We start from the raw sequence: 24,747 nt of genomic DNA on the forward strand, positions 1-24,747 counted from the left end.
CAGTTGGTTGAGCGTCCAACTCTTGATCTGGCTCAGTTTATGATCTTACAGTTTGTGGGCTTGAGCCCCACATTGGGCTCCTTGCTGAGCATGGAGCCAGTGAATATTCTCTCTCTCTCTCTCTCTCTCTCTCTCTCTCTCTCTCTCTCACTCTCTCTGTCCTTCTGCCTCTCTCCCCCACTCTTTCTGCAAATACATACACACATATACACACATACACACACATACATACACACATACATACATATGTAAACTTGGACCTCAGCTGGAGTCCCCTGCTAAGTTAGCTGTTAGCTTCACAGTGTCCAAGGGGGTGCTGGTATCAGTAAGACTTGATGAAATTACTTCTCGTTGCGGATAAAACTATCATGTTGTGGATGTTCCAGGACAGTAGTTCTCAGGACTTGAAGAATACAGTTGAGTACTCATCTGTAGGCACATGCAAATAGTAAAGAAATCCCTGATGTTTTGGTAATATTTGCCTTATCAAGTCGTTCACTGTTTTTAAGTAAGGAAAATGATAAGAACTAATTTAGTGCTGACTCATTGTTACTATTTTTGAAAATTATACAATAAAATCTATCCTTTTAAAAAATGTTCAGTTCTGTGATTTTTAACACATGTATGGATTTATGTAGCCACCATCAACACAGTCAGGGTACAGAACAGCTCCATCACCCCCAAAACACTTCTTTGTGCTCTGCTTCTGGGGTCACTCACTCGCTGCCTCCCCTGCCTCCCTCTCCTAACCCCTAGCGTTCACTGATCTGTGCTCCACTGTAGTACTACCTTTTCAAGAACTTGTCTTCTATATGGATTCATATCGTATAACCTTCTTAGACCAACATCTTTTGGCAGAATGCTTTTGAGATTCATCCAGGTCATGGTGTGTATTGATTTGGTTGTTACATTTTATTGCCAAGTAGTATTCCACTGTGTGGGGATAGCACAGTTTACTGCAGGACATGTGATTGTTTCCAGTTTTTAGAGATTATGTATTCATATCTCAGTTCATTCATTTCTCTAGAGTAAAAACCTAAGAGTAGGCTTCCTAGGTCATACAGTGAGTATGTGATTATTTTTAAAAGAAAATGCCAAGCTGTTCTTCCGATTAACAGCACCGTGTTGCATTTTTACCATCGGTGTATTTGTTTTCCACTTGCTCAATATCCCCACCAAAACTCTGTGTTGTTGAAGCACCAGTTTTTCAAATTTTTTTGAAATTCTTTAAATCAGGTTTAAACCAAGGTTGTTTGTGTTCTTCTTGTTAAGTTTTCAGAGTCCTTTATCTATTCTAGACACCAAGTTCTTTTTAGGTTAAGTTCTTTTTAGGATATTTGCAAATATTTCCTCCTAGTCTGTTGCTTATTTTTTTCTTTTTCTTAGTTGTGTATTTTACAAAGCAAAAGATTTTAATGTTGATAAAACCTAACTTATCAGTTTTTTCTTTATAGAGTGTACTTTTGGTGTCATGTCTAAGAGCTCCTTGACTGACCCCAGATCACCCAGATTTTCTTCTAAAAATTTTATGCCTTATATTTAGGTCTGGTGGTCCAGTTTGGGCTAAATTTGATGAAATGGGAGGAGGCATTAAGTTGAGGCAGGGCCTGGACTAGGGCCAGGCTCAAGCACAAAATTTAAGGAGGTGCCAAATAACTCAGTAATCAAGATAAATGACATTTAAAATTTTTTTTCTTTTAATGTTTATTTATTTTTGAGAGACAGAGAGAAACAGAGAGAAACAGAGAACAAGCAGGGGAGGAACAGAGAGAGAGGGAGACACAGAATGTGAAGCAAGGCTCTAGGCTCTGAGCTGTCAGCACAGAGCCTGACGCAGGGCTCAAACCCATGAACCATGAGATCATGACCTGAGCCGAAGTCAGTCGCTTAGCTGACTGAGCCACGCAGGCACCCCAAGATAAATGACATTTTAATGCAACATTATAAAAAATGAAAATTAATGCAAAAAATCCAGGATGAATAATATACCAGTGTTTTAAACAAAAGTGGGATGAATAACAGTGCTGTGCCAAGCTGTATTAAAGCTTAAGGCAAAAGGAAAACTGAGTTGGACTCCCCTGTTTTTTTCAAATTTTGATATTTTTGTGCATCACAGATTTGGGGTGGGGGATAGAGGAAGTACCAGCAATGAGGGAAATGGTAAACTCACTTCTGCTTCAGTGATGCTTTGAATTTGGGACTAATTCCCCAATCCACCTATACTATTTACTTTTCAGAGTCCTCGAGTAGGTGTTCCATGCCTTCTGTCTTATATAACTGTGTTCGGAGGGAGGACTGAGTGGAATGTTTCCTTTGTCTCACCCAAACCAGTTCTTCTCTTTTTTCTTTTTTTTTTTTTTTTCATTAAAAAAAAATGACAATGGTAATGGAAAATACATAATGAAGTAGTACAGATTGCAGTAGATGTGACTAGGAGGAAGCTTCTAAGATTCCTGCACGTTTGTGAAGACATTCATATTGTAGGAAGTAAAATACTGTCATTGATCTTGGTGTAGGTCCCTTCTCCTATTCTGGTGACATGTTCCCTTGACATAACTGCGCCACAGGCAAAGCTCCTGGCTTTTGCTTAATTAGCTGCCATCTGGCATCAAGCATACTTTGTTCAGTTTCTCAATATGATCTTCCAGAATCTGTCTCCTGTTCTGCGAACCACAGCTTACCTCTTTTATATGAAATTTAGACTTACTCTTAAGAGAAGATTTTGCAGCCCTCCCAAAGAGTTCATATCTGTTGAAATGTCTTACCATCAGATCTTTTTCTTTTTCCTCTGTACTTTAGCCTCACATTCGTATGCTTAGAGCCCACATCCTTTACTCCAGTCCTCATGGAGTTGGAGAACAGCTGGCCAACATCCTCTGTTTCCTCTTATAAAGTTTCTGTTCAGTCTTGTCTAAGGGAACCAAACTTAGTTGGTTTTTTTTTTTTTTAAACATTTCCTTGTGGCTCATATTTTCTCAACATTTCTCTTATCTCTGATACTCTCTTTTCAGCCATGCTCTTCTTTGAAATAATGGTTGCTATAGGAATTCACATTCAAAGTCTATAGTGAGATGCCTTTCCTGTAATTATCTATTTGAGATTCTGTGTGAAGTGATCTCATTTTTAGAGTTATACTGAGTTGAAGTGGCAATCACATGCTACTTTAGACTTCATAAATCATTGAAAGCGAAAGAATGAGGACCAAAAGGAGGGCTTGTTCAGTTTAATAGTTTACTCATTTTCTAGTGGCATTTAACCCTGTAACATGCTATATTAAAAGGCATCTGCTCCTTACTGGTGTCAGCAGTTTCAAAGAAATGTTTTCTGTTTACTGTTTTGCTTCCATTTCTGGACAAGTAAAAACAGTAGCAAAAGTCAGTATTACCCTTTTGATTAAATAGAAACATTTTTTTCCCTTCTCTACATGAGAGTTTGGGATTTTATTTAATTGGTATTTAAACTTATTTATATTTCCTTGTATAGATACGATTACCATGAACGACAAAACTGAGTGAAGAATTAGCCACTTGATAGTACAACCCTGAAGGAGAAAAATACTTGACTCCTTTACAAAATATCAGAAAAGAAAAACTTGATTTTTTTACATTAAATATAATTTATTGTCAAATTGGTTTCCATACAACACCCAGTGCTCATCCCAACAGGTGCCCTCCTCAATGCCCATCACCCACTTTCCCCTCTCTTCCACCCCCCCATCAACCCTCAGTTTGTTCTCAGTATTTAAGAGTCTCTCGTGGTTTGCCTCTTTCCTTCCCTGTAACTTTTTTTTCCCCCTTCCCCTCCCCCCTGGTCTTCTGTTAAGTTTCTCAGGATCCACATAAGAGTGAAAACATATGGTATCTGTCTTTCTCTGTATGACTTATTTCACTTAGCATAACACTCTCCAGTTCCATCCACGTTGCTACAAAAGGCCATATTTCATTCTTTGTCATTGCCACGTAGTATTCCATTGTGTTTATAAACCACAATTTCTTTCTCTGTTCATCAGTTGATGGACATTTAGGCTCTTCCCATAATTTGGCTATTGTTGAAAGTGCTGCTGTAAACATTGGAGTACAAGTGCCCCCATGCATCAGCACTCCTGTATCCCTTGGGTAAATTCCTAGTAGTGCTATTGCTGGGTCATAGGGTAGATCTATTTTTAATTTTTTGAGGAACCTCCACACTGTTTTCCAGAGCGGCTGCACCAGTTTGCATTCCCACCAACAGTGCAAGAGGGTTCCCGTTTCTCCGCATCCTCTCCAGCATCTATAGTCTCCCGATTTGTTCATTTTAGCCACTCTAACCGGCATGAGGTGGTATCTCAGTGTGGTTTGGATTTGTATTTCCCTGATGAGGAGTGACATTGAGCATCTTTTCATGTGCCTGTTGGCCATCTGGATGTCTTCTTTAGAAAAGTGTCTATTCATGTCTTCTGCCCATTTCTTCACTGGATTATTTGTTTTTCGGGTGTGGAGTTTGGTGAGTTCTTTACAGATTTTGGATACTATTCCTTTGTCTCATATGTCGTTTGCAAATATCTTTTCCCATTCCGTTGGTTGTCTTTTAGTTTTGTTGATTGTTTCCTTTGCAGTGCAGAAGCCTTTTGTCTTTATGAGGTCCCAATAGTTTATTTTTGCTTTTATTTTTTTTATTTATTTTTTATTTTTTTTTTCAACGTTTATTTATTTTTTATTTTTGGGACAGAGAGAGACAGAGCATGAACGGGGGAGGGGCAGAGAGAGAGGGAGACACAGAATCGGAAACAGGCTCCAGGCTCCGAGCCATCAGCCCAGAGCCCGGCGCGGGGCTCGAACTCACGGACCGCGAGATCGTGACCTGGCTGAAGTCGGACACTTAACCGACTGCGCCACCCAGGCGCCCTCATTTTTGCTTTTAATTCTCTTGCCTTTGGAGATGTGTCAGGTAAGAAATTGCTACGGCTGAGGTCAGAGAGGTTTTTTCCTGCTTTCTCCTCTATGATTTTGATGGTTTCCTGTCTCACATTCAGGTCTTTCATCCATTTTAAGTTTATTTTTATGAATGGTGTAAGAAAGTGGTCTAGTGTCAACCTTCTGCCTGTGGCTGTCCAGTTCTCCCAGCACCATTTGTTAAAGAGAGTGTCTTTTTTCCATTGGATATTCTTTCCTGCTTTGCCAAAGATTAGTTGGCCATACATTTTTGGGTCCAATTCTGGAGTCTCTATTCTATTCCATGATCTATGTGTCTGTATGTTTTTGTGCCAATACCATGCTGTCTTGATGATTACAGCTTTGTAGTAGAGGCTAAAGTCTGGGATTGTGATGCCTCCCACTTTGGTTTTCTTCAATATTACTTTTTGCAAATGACGTGATACTCTACATGGAAAACCCGACAGACTCCACCAAAAGTCTGCTAGAACTGATACATGAATTCAGCAAAGTCGCAGGATACAAAATTAATGTACAGAAATCGGGTGCATTTTTATACACCAATAATGAAGCAACAGAAAGGGAAATAAAGAAACTGATCCCATTCACACTTGGAACCAAGAATCATAAAATACCTAGGAATAAACCTAACCAAAGATGTAAAAGATCCGTATGCTGAAAGCTATAGAAAGCTTATGAAGGAAATTGAAGAAGATACAAAGAAATGGAAAAGCATTCCATGCTTATGGATTGGAAGAATAAATACTGTTAAAATGTCAATACTACCCAAAGCACTGTACACATTCAGTGCAATCCCAGTCAAAATTGCACCAGCATTCTTCTCGAAGCTAGAACAAGCAATCCTAAAATTTGTATGGAACCACAAAGACCCCGAATAGCAGAGAACTTGAGTTTATAGATGTTTAAAGGTGTTGAGAATGACACACTATTCTTTATACAATGTGGAAACATATAATGCACTAACGACTAGTGCTCTGTTGTCTAACCCCAACACTGTATTACTTCCCACTGATAGCAGACCAGTGAAAGACTTCATGTCTTGTAGGACATTCTGTGACAGTTTTTCCTCTCCCAACCTGAATTTGATGAACGATCTTTGGTAACAAGTTTTCCAGCTGTTCTGTTGGAACTCTGGCCAAACTCCCACAATTATATATAGTGTGAGGAAGAAAGGGGTCTATAATTAACACATATCCCAGGATAATGTTGTTTTTTTCTTTTTTGGAGTGATAGATAATGCTATGTCATGAATGAGGAGGGGTTGCGAGACCCCCAAAGGACTAAGTAAAAGAGTATGATTAGTAAAACATCTTTACCCATACTACATTAAGATAAATAGTGCTTTACATATCCTGTATAGTTCATTTTTGAACATTGAGTTTTTCCTTTATTTGGGGGGAGGGGGGAGAGGGTTTACATACTTGATGATTTCCAAGATCTAATTATGTATATTTCTTATCTTGTAGTTAGGGATTTAACAGCTTTATCCACTTGTTCTTTGTTTATTCATATAGGAAGAGGATGTATGGTTATTATCTTTATGCCCATCTCTATCTTTTTTAAAGTTTTAATTCCAGTGTAGTTAGCACACAGTGTTGTATTAGCTTCAGGTGTACAATATGGTGACTTAATTCTTTATGTTACTCAGTGCTCATCAGGAGAAGTATACTCTTTTTTTTTTTTTTAATTTTTTTTTTCAACGTTTATTTATTTTTGGGACAGAGAGAGACAGAGCATGAATGGGGGAGGGGCAGAGAGAGAGGGAGACACAATGGGAAACAGGCTCCAGGCTCTGAGCCATCAGCCCAGAGCCTGACGCGGGGCTCGAACTCACGGACTGCGAGATCGTGACCTGGCTGAAGTCAGACGCTTAACCGACTGCGCCACCCAGGCGCCCCTGGAGAAGTATACTCTTAATCCCCATCATCTCTTTCACCTATCCTCCACCCACCTCCCCTCTAGTAACCATCTGTTCTCTATAGTTAAGAGACTCTTAACTCTGGTTTGTCTCTTTTTATCTTTGCTGGTTTGTTTTGCTCCTTAAATTTCACTTATGAGTGGGGTCATAGTATTTGTCTTTCTCCAACTGACTTATTTCACTTAGCATTATACCCTGAAGATCCTTCTATGTTGTTGCAAATGGCAAGACTTCATTCTTTTTTATGGCTGAATAATATTTCATTGTATATACATACCACATCTTCTTTATCCATTCGTTCTTTGATGGGCACTTGGGTTGCTTCCGTAATTAGGCTATTGTAAATAATGCTGCAATAAGCATAGCGGTGCGTATATCTTTTTGAATTAGTGTTGTCATTTTCTTTGGGTAAATCCTAGGTAGTGGAATTACTGGATGATACGGCAATTATATTTTTAATTTTTTGAGGAACCTCAAGTTCCTCAAAACTGTACCAGTTTGCATTTCTACCATCAGTGAGTAAGGGTATATTTTTTTCCACATCATCACCAACATTTGTTGTCTCTTGTGTGTTTGAGTTTAGTCATTCTGACAGGTATGAGGTGATACCTCGTTGTGGTTTTGATTTGCATTTCCCTGATAATGAGTGATATCAAGCATCTTTTCATGTGTCTTTTGGCCATCTACATGTCTTCTTTGGAAAAATGTCTGTTCAGGTCCTTTGCCCATTCTTTAATCAGATTGTTTTTCGGGTGTTGTTATATAAGTTTTTTATGTATTTTGGATACTAACTCTTTATCGGATATGTCATAGGCAAATATCTTCTCCCATTCAGTAGGTTGTTGTTTAGTTTTATTGATAGTTTGCTGTGCAGCAGCTTTTTGTTTTGATGTAGACCCAATAGTTTGTTTTTGCTTTTGTTTCCCTTGCCCTAAGAAACATATCTAGAAAAATGTTGCCATGACCAGTGTCAGAGAAATTTCTCCCTGTGCTCTCTTCTAAGATTTTTATGGTTTCAGGTCTCACATTTAGGTCCTTAATCCACTTTGAGTTTATTTCTGTATATGGTGTGAGAAGGGGGTCCAGTTTCATTTCTTTTTCATGTAGCTATCCAGTTTTCCCAGCACTATTTGTTGAAGAAACTGTTTTTTTCTCCCCCCATTGCATATTCTCAACTCCTTTGTTGAAGATTAATTGACCGTATAATTATGGATTTACTTCTGGGCTCTCTATTCTGGTCTCTTGATTTATGTGTCTATTTTTGTGCCAGTACTATACTGTTTTGATTAGTGCAGCTTGGTGTAGTATATCTTGATATCTGGGATTGTGATACCTCCGGTTTTGTTCCTCTTTTTCAAGATTGCTTTGGCTATCTGGGGTCTTTGGTGGTTCCATACACATTTTAAGAATTCTTTGTTCTAGTTCTGTGAAGAATGCTGTTGGTGTTTTGATAGGGATTGCATTAAATCCATAGATTGCTTTAGGTAATGTGGACATTTTAACAATGTTTTTTCTTCCACTCCATGAGCATGGAACATCTTACCATTTGTTTGTGTCATCTTTAATTTCTTTCATCACTGTTTTTTACTTCAGAATAAAGGTCTTTCCCCTCTTTGGTTAAGCTTATTTCTAGGTAATTTGTTATTTTGGGTGCAATTTAAATGAGATTGTTTTCTTAATTTCTCTTTCTGCCACTTTATTATTAGTGTATAGGAATGTGATGGATTTCTGTATATTGATTTTGTTTCCTGTGACCTTACCAAATTCATTTGTTAGTTCTAATAGTTTTTTGGTGGTCTTTAGAGATTTCTATATATAATGTCATGTGATCTGCAAATAGAAAAGTTTTACTTTTTCCTTACCAATGTGGATGCCTTTTATTTCTTTTTCTTGTCTGATTGCTATAGCTAGGACTTCCAGTACTATGTTCAATAAAAATGGTGAGAGTGGACATTTTTATCTTGTTCCTGATCTTAGGAGAAAGATTTTCTCTTTTTTTTTCACCACTGAATTTTTCACCACTGAATTTTCACCATTTTCTCTTTTTTCTCTCAGTTTTTCACCACTGAATATGATGTTAGCTGTGGGTTTTTCATGTACGGCCTTGGCCATCTCTAACTCTTCATAAATGAAGAAGGATAAAGAGTCCTCGGTCTGTGTAGATTAGAGTGAGAGACATGGCATTAGGTAGTGCTTCGGAAGCTTTTTCTCAACCTGGTGCCTATAGTGATAATGTGTGGTATGAACAGATAAGGCTCCTCTTTGCTGGAACTGATTTGCCTAAGGCTCTCGTGCCCTAGGCCCATTTCAGTCCCGAGGAGCTTCCTGTTTCAGCACACCTGGAACTATCCTGTGCCCACCAGTGGGAAGCTCTGCCAGAATTGTGGGACTGTGCCTCCAGTAAGTGCTGCTTCTGTGTGGATCACTGTGGTGTGGGACCGCTGGGATATTTGCCTGGTGGGCTTCACCACAGGTGTCACTCATCTTGTGGACTCCAGCTTCCAGCCTCCCATTTCCTGCTCCCAGAATGTTGTTAATAAGAGTAATTACCAGTTTTCTTCAGTCATTATTTGTGCTTTCTTTGCCTTTATAAATTCTTCTCAAATAAGTGGATTGGAGCGAACTAACATTAGTGTTTTGAATTAGACGAAGAAAATTGTATTTAATTTTCTTACCCAAGAGACCTTCCGTTTTCTCTGAGAACTTTTTCTTGTGATGACATTCTTTAGGCATTTTTATTATCAGATACAGATGTGATTCATTTAGTGCCAAGGACAACTACCAGGTTTTCAGATTTTTGCTACTTTAACAGTTACCTTAATTTTAGAGCATAGGCTGAAAATGAAAAGATTTTAATAAATGAATTTTTCATGGGTTTGATGAGAATTAATTCGATAATTGGGTGCTAGTTTTTAAAAGGCATAATCTGTACATTTTTATCAGATATTTATGGCAGGTATAGAGCAACATTTTCCTTGTTTGGTTTTTCTGCAGCAAACCCTACATCTATAAAAATGGTGTGGCCTTTTTTTTCTTTTCACCATTGAGATGCTGTCTGGGTTATCAGAAAATTATTTGGGGCAGGGAAGGGGGGAATGTTGAGAAGATTTCCAGCAGAGAGTGACAGTTGGTACATGTCTGGCCTTCATGGTAGGGCTTCCTTGGAGTTGGAGGAGGAAAAAAAGGATAGGTGTGGACTTAGAAGAGCAGAGAAAATGTCTGTCTTTAATTTTTTCCATTTGAGGGATGTCTCCATGGAGATCAGGTGGGTGTTGAAGAGTTGTATTTACTGGAGACTGAGGCTTATTCGCCAGGTTTGCTTTCTGAACTTCAGAGGGATGAGGTCGAGCCCCATGGTCCATGCATACTGCAGAATAATCCAAGTTTGGGAAAAGCAGAGCTTTGGCAGGACAGGACAAACAGCCTAGAAAAGTGTAAAGAATTCCCATCTTACTCTTCTACCTCTGTGGTTCAGTATTTTAATTTAGAAAGCAGTTTTTCTTTCTGTGAAATAAACCTTGGGTGAGTGAAATTTGGAGAAAGTTCTTTCTCCAGTATTTTTCCATTTTCATCTGCTTTTTGTTTATTTTGGACTCATCTTGATCTGTGATCTTAGCCTTGGGAATCAGCGCCCAAGCAGCCACTCAAATGCACTGGGTATTCCCGAGGATGTCCATGACTACAAGGCTGCCACTGCACAGGTCTGCAAAACAATTGGACCGTCTCCTTTATAGACAGGTGTAAGCCTCCTTATTTGAAAATTCTGAAAAATGCTTGTTCTCCCAAAGGATCGCTAGTTAACTTATCCATTCGTGTACTATGTGACAAAAACCAAACATGAAAAAACCAGATGGAGTTTGGTTTACAGTGTGGGTCAGCAGCTGGGAAGGATCAGGAAGTGTGTTTCATCATAATCATGTTTAAGATATAAAATTATGAAGGATGTTAGGCTTCTTTTAGCATGTAAAGTAGAATAAGGGTGTGTTTAGATATGTGTATTACAGATGCCTCAGATATTACACAGGCATTGATTTCTTTTATAGTAACATTTATGACCTGGGTAGTAGTGGGCCTTTTCCTTTATGATTTTAGTTATACCATCTGCTTTTAAATATAAACTTGCTAAGATTTCTACTTCTGGCTGAGGTGGGTTTGGGAATGATTTCAAATCTCCCACAGCCCTTCCTCCCCATCTTCTAAAACAGGACTTTGCATAATTAAGTAGTATCAGGAAATGAGCACTCGAGTTGAGAAAACCTCCCCACTGATCCCAGCTCCTCTCTCTACAAGTTATGTGGCCTTAGGAAAGTCACACACCCTCCTACAAGCCTCCGTTTCTTGTTCTTGTGAAATGAGACTGACGTTACTAATTTTGTAGTATTGTTGCAAGGATTCAATTACTTTAAATAATATAAAGTTCCAGATACTTAGTAGTTCCCTTCCCACCATGTCCTTAAATATAAATTCATTTCTCTCATTGGTTTCCTTCTCCTGTCTTTATTTGCTTCCATGATTTTGCTTAAAGTAAACCAGAAAAACCACAGAAATAAATTATTTGGAATTTTTTGTGGCCTTTTTATTTTTGCTGAGGGGTAATTCCGAAATTCCTGTTTTGGAATATTGATACTGCTGTTTGTACACAGTGCTCTTTTTCTCCCCAGCCCACCGCCCTCTTTTTCCTTTGGTCCCTGCGGAGAAGAAAGATCTCTGTATTAAGCACATTAGTCTCGTACCTCCTTCCTGTCATCTTGTTTAGGATCTCCAGCCCTAGTACCGTCTCTTTCTGGCTGCTGCTAGAGTTAAGTACCTTTGGGGCAGATTGTGGTTACTCTGCACTACCAAATTATAATGCTAAAATGAAGGTAAGCTTTCAAGACTGAACCTAATTTTATGCCAAAATGGAGTTCAGCTTAGGTAGCGAGAGGAGGCCATTAGTGGACCTGCATTGTTTTGGTAGGATGAAGTAGATTAGTGTGAGAATAAAATGCTTTATTAATTTAATTAAGCAAATCAGTATACTAAAAGATGCAGACTATTTTCAGAATCTAGTTCTTTGCACTATAGTAGTCTTTCGCCATTTGAATCTCATGATACGGTATGAAGGCTTTTCCTTGGATCCTTGTAGCTCTCGTGCCATATTCTTCTCTGGTCCTGCCATTCAGACATGTTATGTACCCTATGTTTGCTGCATTGCTCAGGAAATCTGTCAGTCTAACTGTGTCAACCCCCAGCCACAGAAGCACCTCCTCCAGGCCAGAGGACGAAGGAAGTCTTGGGTGGATGGTTGCTTGATTGAATGCACTCTCTTTAAGTAACTATAGCTCATCTGTCTTCTGATAGTTCGTTGGGTTTCTAGCAGGCACGTGTCCCGTTGTTGTTAAGTAAAGCCCGGTATGTATGTTTGACAAGTTAGCAGCGTGGCAGCTCGGCTTGCTCCCCAGCCCTGCCGCTGTCTCAGGGATTGTTTGGTTTGGCAGATGGCCAGCTCTCTGCTCTAAGATGCATTTCCTTGACAGGACAAAGTGTGGAGCCGCATTAGCTGCAAAGTTTACAAAGGTTAGCTAAACACACACAATAAATATTAATAAACAGAAAAGGCCCACCCACCTTTGACTTTGAATTCTGTTTCTTCATTCCATGTTTTGGAATCCCTGTAGTATTTGATTAATAACCAGTCTTAGGGTAATTGAGCCTTAAGTATCCTTTGCCTAAGTTAGACTGCTCGCAGAGCCCTCATTGGCTGCTTTGGTGACTCATCGCCACAATGGATGGAGCTCTGGAATGACTGTTTAGTTCAGCGGGTCTTATTTGCATTCTCCCTGCTTCCATGTGAAAAGGAGGGTAAATGTGCTTCTCCCTGAGCGTTTATGCTGACCAGCCATGTGTGCGTCTAAGAGCTGTAGAGGGTAGAGGAGGTGAACAGGAATAGAGGTGCAGTGCCCTGACTTTGGACTCCCTAGAAAGCAATCAGACATTGGTCTGTTGGCCTGGGCAGTTGCCTCTCTCTAACATTTACACCCTCAGCGTAGAGGGAGAGAGTAACGGTAACCTGCTGCCCCTGGAAACTGCCTATTTGGCTGGGTGTCTTGGAATTTACCAGGCCTACACTGTGGATCTTCTCCAATTCTGCACCCTGCTCACTTGAAAACATATTTGAGAACCAGTAATCTTAGACTGCTTAGCCAGACTTCTAGAGAACCAAGGAAGAGAAATACCTTTAATACTATGTCCTTAAGACTCTCCTGGGGCCATCTGTAGGTGTCTGGGATTTCGGAGGGCCCTTGAAAGTCCCTCTTACTATCTTCTCTCTCTCTCTGGTTCATGCACATCCCTTTATTTAGGACTACACTGGGAGGAAACGAACCCTACTTTGTTTGTAGGATATTTGAGTATAATAATGATCTAGAGAAATAAAATTGTTCTCCATAGGTAGTAACGATTTTAACTTGAAAATCGTCTCTAACTCCACTTAGCAAAGCAGTCCATTTAGGCTTGGGTGAACTGTAACTTTTAATTCATTCCTTCAACAAATATTTATTGAGTACCACACACTAAACTGGGTATTTGGGAAACACTCCTACCCGAAACACACCAAGATCTCTGCCTGTGTGCAAACTATGTTCACACTGGGGAGGCAGATAATAAGCAAAATTAACGACAAATTATATATTATGTTAAAAGGTGGAACATGTTTTAGAAACACGAAAAAGCAGAGTAAGCACAGTTGTGGGGTACAGTTTTAAAAGGGGCAGTCTTCGCATGATGACATATAGCAGTGACATGAGGGTGAGTATTGACTTGGATGAACTTATTCTTGGTAGGGTTTATGAAGTTATGTTTGTGACTTTTCTCATGTTTCCGTGCACCTGGCCATGACCTGGAAATTTGCAGTGGTCAAGGCCTGGTTCTCAAATTAATCTCAGTGGCAGAGCACCTGTAAGTCAGGCTGTGCTTTGTAGACCATGAACTGTTGGTATACTTAATTCCATCTTACCAACCAAGCACAGTTTTGTTAGATAAAATGTGTCTTTTACAGTCATACATTATCAAGTGGGTTTCACAGACATGTGTACAAAATGACAACCCTCCCCCAGAAGCCATTCTATATATAAGATGCTTACTGTTTCTGATTTTTTTTTTATTAATACTCACTATTGTATGTTTTATCATCTTTTAGCACTTGCTGGTAGACACTGGGTAGCAGGCACCATAGATTTAAGAAAAGTTGTGGAAAGAAAACCTAAAATTGTAAAAACCTGCCCTTTTAACTTCATTTTACTGCCTACCAACCAGGAAAAAACAGCCACTCTGATTTTATTTTCTCAGCAGAACATCTCAGCTGTCTTCAGTGGTGCAGAGCTTAAGAACCGCTCTTAAAGAGTATTATCAGACATGAATTTGAAGTCCTGCAGACTCTTACATTTCCTCTTAAGTTCCTCAGGAATCTCAGAGAAGCATTTGTAGCCGAATAACTGTATGCATACTTTTTGCCAGGCAGGTGGGGAGCCAGGATTTCTATCAAAAGGGATTGAGGAGATTCACAGATACTCTGTCTTAACAAAGGAGCAGGATGGTTAGGGAGAGGAAACCAGAGAGACTCAGCCCGAGAGAGATTTGGGAGACAAGGATGCCATGGTTTTCATTTTACTATTAGAACCTAAAATAGCAGTATCTAATTGTACCCTTTTTTCTTAGTCCTTGCGCGTTGCTTGGCTCATGATGGTTCTAAATAAATCTTGAATTGATGTTTCCACTCATTACTTGTTCTATCAGAATGAGATCCACAGAACCTAGCACATGGTGTTTCTGCCTACCAATTTTAGCTTCATCTTCCCCCACCCCCCTTCATCATTTCCCCCCTGCTAAACCTCCCACCTCGGCCCTCTTACTACAGACAGAAATTAAAAACAGGTTGTAGTTCTCACTGAGAACTCATTCTTTTTGACCCCAGGGCACCACTTATTTTCCTTACCAGTAATGAATTCAAAGGATCGTAACTTCCAGTGGACCTTCTCTTAAATAGCTTTTCATTCAGGTTAATGTCAAGTCTTTGTATGCCGTGTCTCTGTTTTACTTCTGCTATTGTCCTGCTGGTTTATCTCATAGATAGGGAGATATTATTCAATGCCTGCAAATATGTGTTGTTCCTGAAAAAGCTTTATGAGATTTGGATCTTTGTGAACTAAAAACAATAACCACCTGGCTTCAATCTGCTGTCCAGAGGGACATATTGTGTGTATAAAAACATGAAACACTGAGATCTAAATCTGCTTCAGTGGTAAGCAGAACTGAGTTATGTGGGTTCAGCATTCCGAGATGCCAGCTTCACATGGCAGTGGAGCTGGGGAAGCCTAACCTTGTGGTTGCAAGGTTATCAAGAAATGAGAGGAGGGGTGTCGGAAGGAACAACTTGTTCATCTTTAAAGGGTATCACACAGATAACAAGTGATGGAATAGAACTGAACCTCGGGGACACAGCCTTATAGTTTAGAGGAGAATGTCCTAAAAATTACGGGTAACCATCAGGATGATATTCAGTTTAGTAAACTGACTCTAGCCATCAAAGCACCAGCGGGACTTTTCCCGTTTTTACTTGGCTTCTTTAGTTGATTACCATGCCTTTCCTTTTCAGAGTGTTGTCCGCTGCCTGTGGCATCCAAAGCTGAACCAGATCATGGTAGGAACTGGAAATGGATTGGCTAAAGTGTATTATGACCCCAACAAGAGTCAGAGGTATTTCAAGGGTCTTGCCTGTTTTAGATGGATGACAACAACTGGGGGGAGGGTTTCTTTTCCTACCCTGCTTTTACTTATTGCCCCCTTTGATGGGGATCCACCCTTTTAGAAAATGCAGCTGGCACAGAGTAAAGCCTCAAACTCCTGGTATTGTACTTTAAAGAGGATTTGGATATTGCCCTTGATCCATACAGAATTCAAAGTGAAAGTTTCCTGGGGATTTGCAGTCCTTTAGCTGAAATGTTGAGTGCAAAGGGGGGAAAAATCCTGCCCACTTTGCATACCACCCTGGACATGGCATTAGCTGTGATACATGTAGGGGATTAACAAAGCAGGGAACTCACCCCTCACAGGAAATGGAAACAGCTAGTCTGTTTTGTTCCCTTTCTGTTTGGGCTTTTATCAGGTAGCAGTTTGGATGTGTGGGGTTGTTCTCTGCCAGCAGAAGGGGACAGCACAAATTGTTTCCTCTTCAATCCCATGCCCACCCCAAATGTTAGACTTAAATATACCAATGTGTTTCAAAAGTCTGAAAACTTCACCGGAGGCTCAACCAGTTCCTCAGTTGTGTGCATTTTCTTTGGGCACAAAGGCGGACATTTGTCACCACCCCCCAAAAAAGGATGGTTTTGTTTGTCTCTGTTAAGGTACGATGCTTGGTTAGCTCTTTCTTTAGAGGGAGCCTTGGTCAGGTAGTATTAAAGTTCACATGCTAAATTCTTTGGGGTCCTCCATAAACCTATTTTGGGTCCCACATCCTTTTTGAGGAAAGGAAACTCATCCTCTGTTAATGAATATGCATTGCTATAATTCGTTTGGGTAGAAATAGAAGCAGACAGTCGGTCTTCCCTTGGAACTTTGTGCACTAGCATTGGAACTCTTGCCCTGTAAAATAAAGTTTTTATTGTGTTTAAGAACAAACAGGATTTTGTTTGTTTTTTAATAAAGGAATTGAAAATGCTAATGTAATTAGAATGAGAGAGAGAGAGAGTCTGTTTCATTTGAGAAAATGATGAGCCCCATTTGATAGCACCCATTTGGAAGCTTCTATGTGTGGAATCTTTAAGAAATTTTTTTATTTGTATTTGCTTCCTGAGAGGGATAGCTCATTATTGCTAAAGAAGAAGTGAAATGTCCTAATCAAACTTTTGGTTAACCCCACGCATTCTTGGGCAGTAGCCCCGTGACAACACTGCCAAGCCAACTCAGTTCCAGACACTCGTACTCTTACATTAGAGATGTGGACGAATGCCACTTGGGGTGGAGACCACCCAGGTTGCTTTCATATGAAACTAATATTTGAACCGTGTGACCTTCAGGGTGAAAAGACTGGTTAATTTTACTTGTATCTCTTTCACTTACATCTTTGGGTTATTTCTACAGATTTTTTAAACTAGTGTTCTGTTGCCTGATTACCTCTCCAACCCTTTCCCTCAGTGGTAACCACTGACTGACGGACTTGCTTTCCCATAAATTTAATCCCTTATCACCAAGGCCCCATCTTTTGCCATCCCTTAGAAAGTCAAGGACATGGCGAGATGGTGTGCACAGAGTGTGTTCCTGAAAGTATCTCATGTTTTTGACATGACTTTCTGTTTGTAAGACCAAGTAAAGAAAATAATGTGCTCTTACCCACCCCAGGGGAGCAAAATTATGTGTGGTTAAAACCCAGCGGAAGGCGAAACAAGCCGAGACTCTAACCCAGGACTACATCATCACCCGTAAGTTGTTAGCATGGTCTCTCCATCGTCTTCTCTCTCTCTTCTACTGTAATGTGGTGTTGATCTCATGGCTTTAGAGACAGAAAAAGTTTTCACAGTCCAGGCATATAGTACAAAGTATCATGTGGACAGAACTGCGAGTCATGTAACAGCTAACTGCTTTAGCTTCTGTGACTCATCACAGAGACAGGGTAATTTCATGTAACTTTCAACCCAAAAGGGAAAAGCCTATTTGAGCCTAATGCATTACTCCATAGCAGCCTTCTAAAGAATAACAATCTGTTCTAAGAATAAACAAGAAAGAGTGCTGGCCTTGGAATCAGGAGACCTGGATTTGTCCAGTTTTACTACTGACTTGCAGTATGATGTTGAACAACTGAACGTTATCAGCAGAGTGAGGAGACTAGGCAAAGGGTCTCCGTCAGCTCCCTCTGAGACTCCGTGACCATGTGATAGATCCAGAGACATTTAGATACAAAATGAACTACTGTGGGCACCAGAAATCTTACCAGAATAAGTAGCTTCTGTCCGGTTTGTCACACAACCTTGTTAATCTGACAGATTTGTCTTTCCCAGAGCCACAGCCTCAGATCTGTCACCACTAGTGTCTAGGAAGGACGTCTTGGATGCAGTAGCAATTGTGATGAGCTGATGCTCTGTGGACTTTACCGGGGTCTCCATCTAAAGCCCAGGGGGCGCTGTACTGCTGGGTTTTCTCTCTGGTGGTGGGTCTCCTGTAAGACCAAGTCCCTTGGAGCTTACGATCAGTAAGGAGATCCCATGGCACTTTTTGCAAGAGTAGAAGTGTTAAAGTCGGTGTCACAACCAGTCTAGCTCATGTAATTACACGCGGCCTACTTAAATTCCTCCAGTCGTTTGAAGTGAAAAGCTATTTTTCCCCCTCCTAAAAATACTGTTGTGTCGTGTTGCCCAACAGAGTGACTAGTGACTGTTTCTCAGCTCCCCTGACTCAAGGCAGGCATGTTTTACTGGTGAGGGAGATGGTCCTGACCCCAGCTGGTGGTAGGGGTAGGGGGATACTAGAAGAATTTTTTAGGTATTTTAGACATTTCTGTCATTCATATTATAAATTCCCTTTGAACCTCTATTAACCCATTACCTTCTCTTCCCCACTCCCGTGGAAAAACTTTTTTCTATTTTAAAAGAGGTTTTACTCAGCATGTAAGGATCCAAAGAAATAATTCTGGTATATTTTTTGGTCAAGAAAAAGATCATTACTTAACTTTCCCCCCGATAACCCTCTTGCTGTCCCGCAGAATATCACTGTTACCCTTTTACATTTATATACTGTTTTATATTATGAAATTTAATTCTGACATTGAGTGAGCAACCAATAGCAATGGGACAAATACTACTTTGATTCTTATTCTTTTGTTTTGTCCACCATATAGAAGTAGGGAAAAGTCCCCATCAAGTCACCATGCCAGGAGATTCAGGCACCTCCATGCATTCAAGGCAATCTTTATCCCACTTAGTGGGCTAAGTGCTCCTCCCTTCCGGTTACTCAGTGTTGTCAACTCCTCCTGAGAGGTGGTCACATTTCAGAAACGTGTGAAGTGATTCCAGTGTTTATGAGGCATCTAAGGAAACTTCAGGGCTGACAGGCAAGCTGTTGGCATTATTCACATTTGGGTCCTACAAGAAAAAATAAGCAGTCCCATTAAGTGTTTCTTTTCAAAACCACAGAAATTAAGTTTAACTGCTACCCGTGGTTTGGGAGATGGGGAGCCTCACTGGTGTCTCCGTGACAGTGTTTGACAGTATTTCCTGAGTGGCGTTAGTTGCCAGCAGAGGTGAACAATGAGTCTGGTCTCAAACAAAATTGGCTAATTGGTTACAGTAAGACTGTCTTTTATTATTAGATGAAGGCTGTCATTATGACTTCCATGTCATCTTTTAGTTAGTCATGCTTCAGCTATGTTTTGGGATGGAAGGGTTATTATTATAATAAAATTTTTCAATTGTGACTTCTCGTAGCTCATGCCTTGCCTATGTTCCGTGAGCCCCGCCAACGGAGTACAAGGAAACAGCTGGAGAAGGACAGACTGGATCCCCTGAAGTCTCATAAACCTGAACCTCCTGTAGCAGGCCCAGGTGACTGTGGTCTAACCTGTGATCTGCAGAGGGGGGTGAGGGGCCGGGTGGGGTCACTGGTATAGAATTGGAAAGATGCTTTCTGCCTGGATGCTGCTTTGTCTTCAGAGAGATTTTACCACATGGTGGTTTTTAGACATTTTCTTTTTAGCAACTTTTTGTTTAAAGATCTGATGCAGAATCCTGATGCATAAGACTGATAAAAATGGAGAGGAAGCCTAGAGCCCTCTCTGCTTGCTGTCTAACTTGAGCTCTTTTAGGTGACCTTGGTAGTACTTTGGGGCTCCTAGAACCTGGTGATAAAACCACTGCTCTCAATATTGGCTTCATATACAACATTTGGGTACTTTAACTAGAATCCAGACTGGATTAGGTTTCACACAAGGCAAAAAGTTACAATCACTGAGTTCTTTGTTGATATAATGGAGCTGCCCATTCCCCTACAAGATGAATAAAGGTCCTTAGAGTTTTTACGAAAATAGGTACCAGAAGAAAGCAAGACAGCGTTGGCTATCATGAACACATGCCTCTACTGGAATCCCATTTTACTAGCTATCGCTTGTGTGGTTTCCCTTGTCTTAAGCTCCTAAGCCTATATATAGCTTTTAACTTGTTCATTCGTCTTGAACCTCAGCTGTGGGCCTACATCTGTTTGGCCTGCACCTTCAGCTTTGGAAACATTTCACATCTCTATCTTAACTTTTTTTTGTTTTCATTTTCCCTGCCACCATTCTAATCAAAGTTCCCAAATAGTATTCTTACATGGATTATTGAAAAGCCCTTCTAACTAGGCATCTTATCTCAAGTCAGTCTCTCTCTCTCTGCTCCCAACCCTGCCTCCATCCATCTTATACACAGCTTTTATTTACAATTTCTCTGGCTTTCTTTTTTTTCTTTTTAAAATTTTTTTTTTAAGTGTATTTATTTTGAGAGAGACAGAGACAGCGTGAGCTGTCAGCGCAGAGCCTGATGCAGGGCTTGAACTCATGAAACCATGAGATCATGACCTGAACCAAAGCCAGGTGCTTAACCAACTGAGCTACCCCAGCGCCCCAACTCCTCTGGCTTTCATGTTGCTACTGCCCCCAAATTTCATAAGCTTCCCACTTCCATTTGCATTTTCAGAGAATCAATGTTCTCCTTAGTGTACTCAACCTCACTTCTGAGCATTCCACCTCACTTCTCTCCTACTCTGATCTTCTGATACGACTGGCTGTTGGTTCATTTCTGCCTGCAAATGCCCATTGATTGAATTGTCCTCTTTCTATACTTTTGTACTTAAGCCATTCTGCTCACTCAAAGTGACCTCTGCCTTCTGAGCTTTCGCAAATTGGATCTACCTCTTCCCAAAGACCTCCCCAACCACCTCAGCCTGAAGAGCTCTCTCCTTCCTCTAAGTACCGTAATAGTTACTGGCCATACAAATCCTTTCCCAATGAATTCTTTCCTGCCTTATTTAGTCTCTTATTTTGATTTATAGAATTAATTTTTTAGCACAGTTTGGCTCTTCATGCGTTTTTGTTTTGTTTTGTTTTTTAATTTTTCCTAAAATGTCGTGCATTTTTGAGTACCAGGCACCAGGCTAGCTGTTAAGGATCTAGCAGATCTTAACAAATCCCTGCCCTTACAGAGCTTTCTGTCTACTGGAGCAGTTCCAGCACCATAAAATAACGTGAATCAGTGTATTCAACTTACTTGTTTTCTCTCCTACAAGGTACCTGGAAGATGGCAAGCCCTAAGATGTGTTTGTTTAAGGCTAAAATAGTGTCTAACAAATATTGGTTATTTTTATTAATTGAATTTCAAATGTTCATGCCTGAGGAATGTTTTTTTTTTTTTTCAACGTTTATTTATTTTTGGGACAGAGAGAGACAGAGCATGAACGGGGGAGGGGCAGAGAGAGAGGGAGACACAGAATCGGAAACAGGCTCCAGGCTCTGAGCCATCAGCCCAGAGCCTGACGCGGGGCTCGAACTCCGGGACCGAACTCCGGGACCGCGAGATCGTGACCTGGCTGAAGTCGGACGCTGAACCGACTGCGCCACCCAGGCGCCCCAGTGAGGAATGTTTTTAAGGCATATTCATGGCAAAGTATTTGTAATTCCTGCTGCATTAGTATCACTATGTAAGTTAAACAGCTAAAACACATCAAAAAAACATCTCTTTCTATTTAAAAATGTTATGGGAAAGTTAAGGTTTGGTGATTTCCTACTTTGGTTGTGAAAGCTGAAAGGATGATACTGAAGTATTCTTGAGATCTGTGCACCTCAAACCAAGGTCTGAAGAAGCCCCAGAGTGCTCCAAACCTTGATTCCATAGGGGATGCCAAAAATCGGGTAAATGTGAAGTTCTGGCCTCACTCTGTTACTCATGTAACCAGCCACCTTGGAAGCCAGGACTGAAGGACTCTCAGCCTTTTCAGATAAGTACAGTGTATACAAGGTATACATATATACTATCATGCTCATTCCATTATCTGATTGGTTTTTTTCCTTTGAAACAGGTCGTGGTGGCCGGGTTGGAACCCATGGGGGCACTCTGTCATCATACATTGTGAAGAACATTGCTTTGGACAAAACTGATGACAGCAATCCCCGGGAAGCCATTTTGCGGCATGCTAAAGCAGCCGAAGACAACCCATATTGGGTTTCTCCAGCATATTCTAAGTAAGAAAACAACCCTTTAAAATAAGAAAAATTATTATGTTTAATGAATAGGAAAGAATGTAACAATGGCTGCTTTGAGGTTCTAACTCTCCATTTCTTGTTCTATTCTTGAGCATGAAAAATAAGCCAGGTACTCATAGTCCTGAACCTAGGCATTTGTTTGTATCTTAGGACTCTTAAAATGGTAAAAAAAAAAAAAAAAAAAAAAAAAAAAAAAAAATTGAATCTTTATTTATTTTTGAGAGAGAGAGTGAGAGGCGGAGTGCAAGTGGGGGAGGAACAGAAAGAGAGGAAGACACAGTATCTGAATCAGGCTCCAGGCTCCAAGCTGTCAGCACAGAGCCTGACATGGGGCTTGAACCCATGAACTGTGAGATCATGACCTGAGCCAAAGTCAGACACTTAGCCAACTGAGCCACCCAGACGCCCCTAAAATGGTGAATTTTTAAAGTAGGTCAGTTTCATCAGTTTTAGCCCAGTGGAAACCCATTGTATGAAGCCCATTCTATCTATGACTAAAAAAAGGAAAATCACCATATGCATTATCTTAGTTGAAGAGAGTTAAAAGCAAATGAAGGGGAGCAGTCTGTAGGTCTGTCATTAAGGACTTCTTTTATTTGCAGAACTATGTACGTAACACGTACATAGACAGAGTAGAGCCTGCCTGCTCAGATTCCCTGAAATAGCTCAACATGGATGAACTTGTAGTGTTTCTTAAAGCCACTAAAACAGATAAATTTACACAAAAGAAAGGTAGTATTGTAGAATTTTGGGTTCTTAATTTTTCATTTTAAACTAATTTTAGACTTACAGAAAAATTGCAAAGAGCTCATGTACACTCTTCACCCAACTTACCCTAATGTTAACACCTTACATAACCACAGTACAACTATTTAGCAATTAGAATTAACTAGAAAAATTAATATTGGTACAATATTATTGATGAAGCAACAGACCTTACTTGATTTTCCCCAGTTTATCCACTGATATTCTTTCTCTCTCTAGGGATCCTGTCAGGGGTCCCATATCACCATATTACATTTAGTTGTTTCTCCCTAGTCTCATGCAGTCTTTTTTTTTTTTTCTAAAGTTTATTTATTTGTTTTGAGAGAGTTGGGTAGAGGGGCAGAGAGGGAGGGACAGAGAGAATCCCGAGGAGGTTCCACACTGTCAGCCCAGAGCCTGACTCGGGGCTCCATCTCATAAACTGCAAGATCAAACTCCGAGCCGATTTCAAAAGTCAGTTGCTTAACCAGCTGAGCCACCCAGGTGCCCCTAGTCTCATCCAGTCTTTACAGTTTCTCAGTCTTTCTTGTCTTTCATGACTTTGACACTTTTGGTGAACACTGGTCTGTTATTTTGTACATTTTGTCTCTCAGTTTAGATTTGTCTGATATTTCACACAATTGGAATGAAACTGTGTATTTTAGGCAAACATAATACAGGGCTGATGTTGTATCCCTTTGGGTTCATCATATCAAGAATGTCATGTCAGTATGTCTTATCGGTGGTGAGGTTGACCTTGGTCACCTGGTTAAGGTGATATCTGCCAAGTTTCTCCACTGTAAGTTACTGTCATTATTTTGAGTTAATAAATTATTTGGGGGTGATATTTTACAGCTCTGAAAATCCTGCCCCTCTTTAAACTTTGGCTCTCTAATTTTATTATCCGTGGGTAGATTTGCCTGCAGTAGTTATTACTGTGGTGTTTGCCTCATGGTGATTTTCTATTTCCCTGTTTCTTCCACATTTATTAATTGGAATTCTACTAAAAGAAGAATTGTCCCTTCTCCCACATTTACTTATTTTTCAAGTATTTTTTATATCAGTGTGGACTTCAAAATACTTTATGGGTTAAAATTCAGTACTATCATTATTTAGGTTTTTGCTCAAATTGTTCCAACTTTGGCTAAAAGAATCTCCTTCAGAATAACTCCTGTCCTCTTTTGACAGATCCCTGTATTTTTTTTGAGCACTTCCTTACTTTCTGATACCACAAGATGTGCCACAGTTCATCTTTGTTTTTCTTGCCCATAGCCTGCCTCACTCAGTCTCTTCCCCACCCACCTCTGCAGGTAATTAATCTCTTTAGTTTCTGCCCTATCTTTCCTGTAGGTCTCTTGCACAAACGAACAGATTTGTGAGTATTTTCTTACACCCTCTCCTTTCTCACATGAAGGGTAGCATAATATAAATACCCTTTTGGGCTCTGCTATTTTTCACTTAGGATTATGCCCTGGAGATCACTCTACATCGGTTCCCAGAGCTCCTTCTCATTTTTCCACAGCTGCATAGTGCTCCAGTGTAGGGAGGCACATAGTTTATTCAGCTATCTCCTATGAGTGGGTATTTAGGGTGTTCCAGTATTTTGCAATTTCTAACAGAGCTACATTAAATAAACTTGGCCATATGTATTTTTGTATTGCTGGAGGTATAGTCAGGTTTTTTTCTTGGTGTCTTTATATAATATTAAAGTTTTCTCTTAAATTATGAGAAAGCTGGACACTGATCACTTTTCAAAACATTACTGTGCTGGAAAAAAATCACTTATAAACCAAATCAGTGTACGTGTTATAGCAATATAAGTTCCCTATCTGCTAATCATTATGAGCTATTTTGCATAAAAGAACACATTGTTTTAGCTTGGATTTCTTAAACTG

The 24,747-nt window shown here is 40.1% G+C and overlaps 1 protein-coding gene across 2 annotated transcripts in view; it reads left to right on the top strand.

Moving 5' to 3' along the window:
• Positions 1 to 24,747, top strand: part of WDR70 (WD repeat domain 70) — a 308,347-nt gene that overhangs the window by 266,316 nt on the left and 17,284 nt on the right. For both annotated transcript variants that reach the window (XM_040495635.1, XM_040495647.1), the window contains exons 14-17: positions 15,482 to 15,582; positions 17,227 to 17,306; positions 19,305 to 19,421; positions 21,925 to 22,087. In XM_040495635.1, the coding sequence (XP_040351569.1) occupies positions 15,482 to 15,582; positions 17,227 to 17,306; positions 19,305 to 19,421; positions 21,925 to 22,087 (461 nt within the window). The remainder of the gene's footprint in view (positions 1 to 15,481; positions 15,583 to 17,226; positions 17,307 to 19,304; positions 19,422 to 21,924; positions 22,088 to 24,747) is intronic.

Source organism: Herpailurus yagouaroundi, unplaced genomic scaffold, assembly GCF_014898765.1.
Source record: "Herpailurus yagouaroundi ecotype Mexico unplaced genomic scaffold, PumYag 29, whole genome shotgun sequence".
Lineage (NCBI taxonomy): Eukaryota > Metazoa > Chordata > Mammalia > Carnivora > Felidae > Herpailurus > Herpailurus yagouaroundi.